Raw genomic sequence first — 8,318 nt, 5'->3', positions numbered from 1 at the left:
TTTCTCAACCACTGCTTGGTGGTTCAGAAAACTGAGCTTCCAACACCTCTTTTTGGGCCAACCAAATCCAAATGATCATGGTTCCCCAATTAACATTTTGTTTAAAGTATAAAAAACCCATTTCCTGTCACTTGATTGGTCAAATGTTGCAACTGCATTTATAACGTGGGCTTTGACATCATTCCACCGTAGAATTGCATTGCATGTGATTTTGACATGAGCAATTAGGAATCTCAATATATTCAACTGCTATGCAGCTAGCCAACTTAATTTATTCACATGGCTACCAGAAAATCATAGATTGCAAAACATGAATAAAGAAAATCCACTTTTAAAGGTCAATTTTCCGGGTGCATATCAAATACTTATTCAGGAAATTGCAGTAGGTCAGCAAACAAAGTCCAATTTTTTAATTAACTCTCTAAACTATAATGAAACCCAATTATTTCTACATAAAAATCACATCAGATTAAGATTGTTCACAAATAAAACAAAATAAGTCAAGAGGGTCAAGAACTTTTCCCTGGTTGATTTTATTTCGAGTTAACATTTTAGAAAAAGAATCCAAGGATTTTGCCTCCTGTATGTTTCCGTCTGGCCTCTTCATGGTCCATGATGCCAGCTGAGGTGGTCAGTACAATGTATCTGAAAAGAAAGGCCAAAATTTACAATTTGTCTCTTTAACCAAGGCAGCAAATACAAATGCAGTATAGGCAGCACATTTTGCTCATAGACACCAGTGGAATATCAGACTCCTCGAATATCAACATAGAGAAAGGGCTCAAACCTTTGGACTAATTATTGGCTTCATTTTCAATTTACCGACAGTGGTAGCTCTACAATTTGTCACATGTACGCCGAGTTGTAGCTTTGCGTTTTCAGTTTGTTTGAGGAGCAAAATGCAAACGGCAATGCACGAGTTCTGCAACTGTAAACATTTTCCCCCCCAAACCAAAATGAGTTTTTCCTGAAAAAAAAAATAAAAATGGAGAGAAAAAAATGAATTGCTTGGCCTTCCCTGTTTCAGCCCGAGCATTCACGGACAAGTGAATGACAAGGCCCTGTCCATCACACGAGGGGCAAGGGTGAGCATGTTTTGCAGTGAGGCTTCTGGAGAGAAACATCCTTGGCCATACTATGCAGTTACAGGGACCAGATGTGATTGACCCCTACCCCACGCCACTATAAAGGGAGCATTAATAGCTCCTCAGAACAAACAAACAAAATATGGGCTTCCCAATAGCACTTTCCATCTCTGGAGCCAAATTGAGGGGTTATTTAAGAACATAAATGTCCATCTATATGCAAAACACAACACATGAGGCTGTTCACAAACTGCACAGACAAGCATGACAGTTGCAGAAAGCAACTTCAAAAAAGAGAACTCACCAGCTAATCCCTATGTTTACAAAAGAAAATGGCGAGAAACCTACTGACGGGACAAAGACTTGCGTGTACAAAAATCGTACGACTAACATATCAACATATTAGCCAGAACCACAGCAAACTCTCAACACCACCAAAGCAAAGATTAGCAAGCAACTGATGAACACATTTGCACGTCCTTCAGGCTCAAGCCATTACACAGTCCATCTCTGCTGATATTGCTTAACATGAGTAAGCAACAGTTTAGAGATAACACTATAGAGCCAAAAGACACCATTCCAACCCAGGGTTCAGCCAGGTTTTGATGCCCCATACTCTGCAATCAAGTCAAATGCTGATGTTGTTAAGGGGCTTGAAAAGGCTGATAGCGTAGCAATTACAACTCATGTGATCACTGTCGGTAAAAGATGGCTTAGCTTTGTCCTACAAACGTGTTCTCCTTTTGATACAGCATGCAGTCAGGACATGGTTGAACGCTATCTAGAGCAACAGGGTGCAACCATAAAATGAATGCACGTAAAATTGACGATCTAGAGAATTCTAACATCTGACACCCAATGATCAGACCGCTGTACCATCCCACACGTGATAAGTAGTCCAGTGAGTATATCGATTCTCACCCAAACTGTCTTGAGGGCAAAAGATTGTTCTGCCACTTCTCCAGATCCTTGAGCTGGAGATCAAAACGTGGACTGATCACGCCACACTGCAAGAGACACAAACATCAAACCAATTTTTTTCCCGCGCCATAATAATTGGACTGTAAATTGACAATAATTTAATCTAACAACTACAGTGAATAGTTAAAAAATGTAAATATAAACTTTACCTTGTTCAACCTTCCTATGAGATTGACGACTATTTTCCCGGCTCTGTGGTCATCAATGATCTCAAACTCGCCAATGTAACCTGGGACAAATTTCAACATGAGATATCTAGTTAAGAGAACATCTGCCTGGCGTACTTTAGGCCAGTGCACTAAACCATGGATGCAATACCACAAAGGTAATGAACACCTACCGTGCTTCATCATAACAGTTAGGAAGCGCACGATGACCTTGGAACATGGCCTGATGAGGACCTGTCGTTTCCCACGCTTCTCAGCATTGTTAATACACTTCAGTGCATCTGCGAGAACGTTCATGCGCACCATGATGCCTATAGAAAACAAAACACTTTTTAAGACTTTACATTGACTCATATGCAGAAAACCTCACTCATTTGCTAATTTACAGTATTTTTACAGCTCACACACCAAGATCTACCATTTACTCCAACACTTGTAATAAACAAGTCAATTGAGTTGAATAGGGTGGGTGGTTATAACAAAGCATCTGTAATAGGCGACAACGCGTTTGACAGCACGTCTAAGACAAAATACAGAGTAATGGCAAAATGAATTCACACGCAAATGTTCTGGACCGTTTAGACTGGGACGGACCCACGCCTCGCTCCAATTCCACTTCCACGGTATTTACGCACGCTGTTCACTTTTGTCCGAAAAGACCACGATAGCCCGGTACGGCTCAGACCCAATGTGTTGTAGAGGTTGACAAGCTAACGGTGCTTTGCTATGGGCTAACTCAGAGGCGCCGTATTAACACTGAAAAGCCACACAATTTAGTGTATTACTTGTTTATGAATCGCCGTCCAGTTCAGTAAAAATGTTATCTGCATTGCAAAACAGTTAGCCATCGCTAAGGCGCCCCACAGGCAAGCACTGCTCGGCCGGAGGAGAACGGATGGCATACAGAAAAAGTCGCTAAAATGACGCCGTAAAGTCATAGAATATGACGATAACCACTTTAAATAGTTACCCCATAGATACGCTTCTAGGTTATTATCAAAATGGAAGTATTAATAATAAGATGAAGTAGATTTAGACTGGATTGTATGTAACAATATTAAAAGACATCTCACCGGCTCAGCAATATGGCGGAAAGAGGAAGTAGAAAGCAGCTGTAATGCATTATGGGAAATATGCAAGCATCTTTACAATTTCACAAAATCCTCGTTTTAAATGTCCTCGACGACAACTCTGGCACCGTGTAATCAAATACACATAATTTTTAGTTCATTCACAGGTATTTGTTATCATTTTGTAATCTTGATTTAATTCGCGAGTGCCAAGAAATACAAATGCCCGATTGAAATTAGCGCCTTCCAGTGGTGAGGAGGAATAATTACACAGTCTACCCCCCAATAATATTGGTCACTTTCAAATCATTTCAGATCATGTTTATTCAAATTATTGACGTTTTTCCAAAAAAAAAGAATTATATATATATATATATAAAATAATAACGTATATATATATATATACGTTTTTATTTTTTCAAACGGCCTGACATCCCAGCGAGTCGTTCTCATCTCTCACATCCCAAAAACATGCATTTTAGGGTCAGTGATGGTGTGAATGTGAGAGTGAATGGTTATTTGTCTGTTTATTTGCTGGTTACAACACAGCAACACAGAATAAGAATAACAATATGTTATGTAAACATTGACAGTTTTTTTTTAAAAAACAAGGATTTTTTTGTATAATGGAATCTTTATTTGGCATAAATCTGACTGAATCATAATACACTTGTGATATAGATCAAAGTCAACAAATGTAGGACAGAGATTACTTTAACATGCAGTAAAATATACGTATAAATATGATAGCTCAGGTTGCCTCGTGGGCTATAGATAGGTAGGTCACAAAAAATAGTCAGTGTGTTGAGCTGCATGTGTAGAGTTCAGAGTTAGGCAGAGCCAGTAGCAATTTGATGTCCATACATTAAAAAATGCTGCTCAAAATGAGTTAAATCCACAACTAAATTGACTAATGACCAGGTAGAAATCATACAAATAAATATATATGGAACTAATGGAAAAAAGTTAAAAAAGTTGCTATCCACGATAAAACATGAACTGATGTTTAAGTGAGCCTGACATTTTATATGACTCTCAAGTTATCTATAAAATTAACACTCAGTTCCACTATGCTCGAGTTCAAGATTGAATGTGTTGTCTACCAATAGCGAGAACTTGAAGCACAAATGCAAACTATAAAGAAAAAAAGACTTGACCATTGGGTTTCAAGCTTGACACATGGAGGACACGGCATGACCGAAGTTTCTTTTCTAGTTGATGCTTACATAAAAAGTCAACACCTGACTGGTCTCTCTTCTGCACTTACAATATGTTAGCCATCATTGCTGCCCACGCTTGCGAGGGAATATGTGTCTTTTTTAGGATTCAAGCCTAACTTCCGGAGATCCAAACCCATGGCGGCCAGCATCTGAAGCAAGGTGAGCTCTTGTTGAGTTGCCTGGTCCACCAGGGTCGGGCAGGTGGGGTTACACTGAGGCCAATGGCAACCGTCCACCAGGTGGAACGGGCAGCCTTTAGTTGGAGTTCTGTTGTTACGAGTAGCTTCCAAGCTCCTGTCCCAGCAGTGCAGGGCCCGAGGCAGAGAAGTGCCTCGAACTTGGAAAGTCATCCAGTTGCTGAAGTGAAACAACAAATATAAATGGATGCAAATAAAGACAAAAGCGAGTAGTGACAACTTGTAAGGTATCAAAAATCATCTCTGGTGCTTAGGAATAAATATCCTTTAGTTATAGCAAGCTTTTAAAAATGTATAGTGTGTAATCAACATATATCCAATCGTACCTTTTAGTAATCACTGTATGGGAGAGGCAGGAAGGCGCAAATACTGCTCTGAAGAATCAAACAAAACAAGGGCACGTCATTTTGTAGGTTCGTTACTAAATCATATTATACTCCAGTGAATTAGTTATTGACAACATACGTGACATCTCTTAAAGAGTTCTTCAACTCTTTGCCAAGGTTCTGGATGTACTGCCACTGTTCGTTGCTCATGTGCTGTCCTCCAATGTAGATGTTCTCAACCCTCAACTGTTCCTCGTCAAACAACCACTGCACAACAAATAGAGGCGCTGCAGAGAAAACAAGAGGTACGGTCACACATCGCATTTATGATGGTAAGAAATGATATCACTGAGCTGAGAAAAATTGAGGAGTCTTGAGCAATCAGGATGGACATCAGTGCTGTATGACAACTATCACCTTTGCTTTCTGTCATAGAACGTCCCATTGGTCTTTCTGTAGAATGTGTTTTGACTGAGAAACAATATCAGAATTGAACTCTTACAAGCTATATTTTTGTGGTTATACTTTTTTTTTGTTCAAACAAATTTGCTACACATGGGTAGCAGAGTCTGTGCAGTGCATTGACACATTTTGCAAAGCATAAGATCATCAACAGGGCATATCTGCTATTGAAGTTATTCAATATATTTAATCTGATTTTGAAGGCCACTTACAGGTCAAGGTGGAATACAGTTTGTAGCCAAAGAAGCACTGCCACTCCTCCCCTTTCTTATAGAGCCGACGACACCTATCTGGCACCACACCATTCCACAACCTGAGAAATCACGCAACAATAATGAGACTTAATTATCGATGCGATAAATGTCAACAGGTCCGTAGAGTTTGAATGAGATGTATTACCATTTTTCAGAGAGAAAATCCAGGCTCACAATTTGGATCATTTTACCTTAGGCCGACCTTGATAGCATCTTCAGGTGAACAGGTAACTGTTTCCGGGCAGTTGGGCGATCTCTGGTGTTTACTTTCGAGAAACCAGCCAGAGTCCACCAGACCTCGGACTTGTGCCTCTGCACCAAGTTGCTCCAAATAACTGGCCACTCTCTCGATATTCAGCAAGACTCCTGTACCCCCAGCACTGCAGGAAGATTAGAATTATGGCGAAGTCGCAGAAAAGATCTCATCCACAGGAATTGTGTGGTATCAAAGCTAATAGAGGGACACACCGACTCCATCCATTTTTGCACAATTTATTCGATTTATTGTCAGGGTTAGTGGCCGCAACCTATGCTTAAAAACTTGTGAAAGGCGAACTACACCCTTTGGACTGATCATGGACGGTTGGGAACGGCACATGAATGTGAATGACAGCTGCAACTGATCCAATTCAGACTAACAAAGGAAGAATTCTTATTTTAGATGCATCCTTAAAGCAACATTGTCACTGTTCATAGTTGGCTGTCAAGATGGCGATAAGTGGCCAGAAAAGGATTTATTTTCAAAAGATGCAGTAGTACGTTGGCGTTACATCTTTAGCAGTGAATGAGCTTACCTTGTGCCAGACAACAGAACAACCTTGGCCTGCTTGATTCCTTTGGGAATAAGGTCTTTGATGACCTCTCGGATGATGAGCGATCCCATGAAAGCGTACTCAGCTGGTAGGAAATACAGACAGTGACGGCAGGAGAGGTACAGGCATGCTAGTAGTAAATCTAGTTTGCTTTCTGCAGAGACACACTTGCATTTGCATTTCTGTTCCGTTCTTTCTCTCTTCCTTGCCCTTGGCTTGGAGGAGGGGCCGGAGCAGGCCCAGTGCCACTCCAAACGTCACTGGAGCAATATGGGATGACTCTACACAAAAGGACATGTTTGCTGATGAACCCACTGTACTTCATCCCACAGCATTTTTTAGGTTCTTACACAATGTTAGTGTTGTGCCAATAAGGATTCTCTGCTACTTGGGATGACAATATGCCACGGCCTGTAAATCAAGGAATCGCGAATTAAACAGAGCTCTTTGCATTTAACACACAGACAACCGTGTATGACAAAATACTGTCTGTTAACTTGACTTACCAGTTTTTGTCAGGGGCCAACCCGCGGAGCTCATTAGTCGAGGGATATTTTGGTACCTGGAATCACAGGTCTCTTTGCTGTAGCAGCACCAGCCGCCTAGTATTAAACATTCGGGCAGAGAATGAGAATCACTGCAAGAGGTCTGTGCGATGAATGGGACTCGGAGGGCAATGCACCTGCAGCCTTGACTCGAGCGTGTATTCTTTAATTTGATACAGCCATGAATTCTGTTTTCCATATTTGGCCTTTGTTAATTTTGATTGTTGTTGCATCATTTTCTAAATGTATTCAGCGACTACTAACAAAATACTCATCAGGTGGACTACATAGTTGAAGCAATGCATATCTCCAATCTGAAATACACAGAAGGCTGACAGCTACCAAAAAAGATGACATACCCATCTAAATTCCAAAGGGGGCGTGACCTTTTGGGGACCAAATTAACCAGAGTGTTTTTAAAACGCTCACCTTCCAGAAATAACAGCCATCTGCGGCTTCCTCTGATCTCTTTGAGGTAAAACCTGCAAGAATGAGCTCCATTCAGCATCTTGCAATTTTACGTTTACTATAATTGTAATGCATAATAATATTGAATTTACACGCTACAGTATATATCAAAAGATTGAAATAAAGGTCTGTGTGACCATCTCACCCAGCTGGTGACCCATCATTACATGTCACATGCGGGTTCTTGAGAAAGTGCAACCTCATTTCATCCGTCTGCTGTTTAGCGACTCGAGCTCCTTCGGCAGCATCCCTTGTCGAGTCACGTGCTCTACTGTTTGAAATGTTCCCAGCAGAGAGAATAGCCTCAAGTGAAGGCTGGATGCCCTTGCCTGCTTGGCTCCCATGTGGAGATTTCTTGGTGGATTGAACTTTAGCATTTCTACTCCAGCTCTCCCCCAGCAAAAGCAAGAAAGCAATCTGGCCAAGGATCTTCATGTCTGCTGATGATGCACTGCAATAAAAGGTCATTTGACTACTTCATTAATTACAGACTTGAATCTGCTGTAAACTGTTCAAATAAGAAGTGGACATACCTATTTTAGAAATAAGCAATGGCAGTTGTTGAAGTTGTCCAGACGTTGGCCTGATGATGAAAGCAGTGGTAGCAGGTGTAAAAAGATGAAGCCGGTCTTGAGTGGTAATGAAGATTCGACCATGTTTTGATGAAGCCTGGAAATCATCACGGAGTTTTATAGTGCCACCATATGGATCAGAGTTCCTCCCATTTTCTC

The 8,318-nt window shown here is 40.8% G+C and overlaps 2 protein-coding genes across 2 annotated transcripts; both read right to left on the bottom strand.

Annotated features, from left to right (window-relative positions):
• Window positions 1–514: 514 nt before the first annotated feature.
• Window positions 515–3,453, bottom strand: rps15a (ribosomal protein S15a). The gene is made up of 5 exons (XM_061275146.1): window positions 3,307–3,453; window positions 2,407–2,544; window positions 2,216–2,295; window positions 2,007–2,092; window positions 515–645 (listed from the first exon to the last, which is right to left on the bottom strand). The coding sequence occupies exons 2-5, from the start codon at window positions 2,537–2,539 to the stop codon at window positions 552–554; spliced, it is 393 nt and encodes a 130-aa protein (XP_061131130.1). The 5' UTR covers window positions 2,540–2,544; window positions 3,307–3,453; the 3' UTR covers window positions 515–551.
• Window positions 3,454–3,923: 470 nt separating this feature from the next.
• On the bottom strand, window positions 3,924–8,249 carry notum2 (notum pectinacetylesterase 2). The gene is made up of 12 exons (XM_061274693.1): window positions 8,121–8,249; window positions 7,733–8,038; window positions 7,549–7,601; window positions 7,081–7,176; window positions 6,925–6,985; window positions 6,743–6,855; window positions 6,557–6,659; window positions 5,954–6,142; window positions 5,721–5,821; window positions 5,186–5,333; window positions 5,047–5,094; window positions 3,924–4,880 (listed from the first exon to the last, which is right to left on the bottom strand). The coding sequence occupies exons 2-12, from the start codon at window positions 8,020–8,022 to the stop codon at window positions 4,577–4,579; spliced, it is 1,506 nt and encodes a 501-aa protein (XP_061130677.1). The 5' UTR covers window positions 8,023–8,038; window positions 8,121–8,249; the 3' UTR covers window positions 3,924–4,576.
• Between the last annotated feature and the right edge of the window lie 69 nt (window positions 8,250–8,318).

The sequence above is a fragment of the Syngnathus typhle genome, linkage group LG3 (genome assembly GCF_033458585.1).
Source record: "Syngnathus typhle isolate RoL2023-S1 ecotype Sweden linkage group LG3, RoL_Styp_1.0, whole genome shotgun sequence".
NCBI classification, from domain to species: domain Eukaryota; kingdom Metazoa; phylum Chordata; class Actinopteri; order Syngnathiformes; family Syngnathidae; genus Syngnathus; species Syngnathus typhle.
The sequence above is the reverse complement of the archived record's forward strand: the minus strand, read 5'-3'. Positions and strand labels throughout refer to the sequence as shown.

Bases quoted from the DNA above. Each gene is read 5' to 3' on its own strand.
- rps15a (XM_061275146.1), bottom strand. From the start codon at position 2,539: ATGGTGCGCATGAACGTTCTCGCAGATGCACTGAAGTGTATTAACAAT. The intron at 2,296-2,406 runs GTAGGTGTTCAT...AATTTGTCCCAG, and splicing joins AACTGTTATGATGAAGCACG to GTTACATTGGCGAGTTTGAG. The intron at 646-2,006 runs GTGAGAATCGAT...CTTTCTTTTCAG, and splicing joins TTGCCCTCAAGACAGTTTGG to ATACATTGTACTGACCACCT.
- notum2 (XM_061274693.1), bottom strand. From the start codon at position 8,022: ATGAAGATCCTTGGCCAGATTGCTTTCTTGCTTTTGCTGGGGGAGAGC. The intron at 6,660-6,742 runs GTGTGTCTCTGC...ATTTCCTACCAG, and splicing joins GAACAGAAATGCAAATGCAA to CTGAGTACGCTTTCATGGGA. The intron at 5,334-5,720 runs GTAAGTGGCCTT...TTTTCTCTGCAG, and splicing joins ACTGTATTCCACCTTGACCT to CGCCTCTATTTGTTGTGCAG.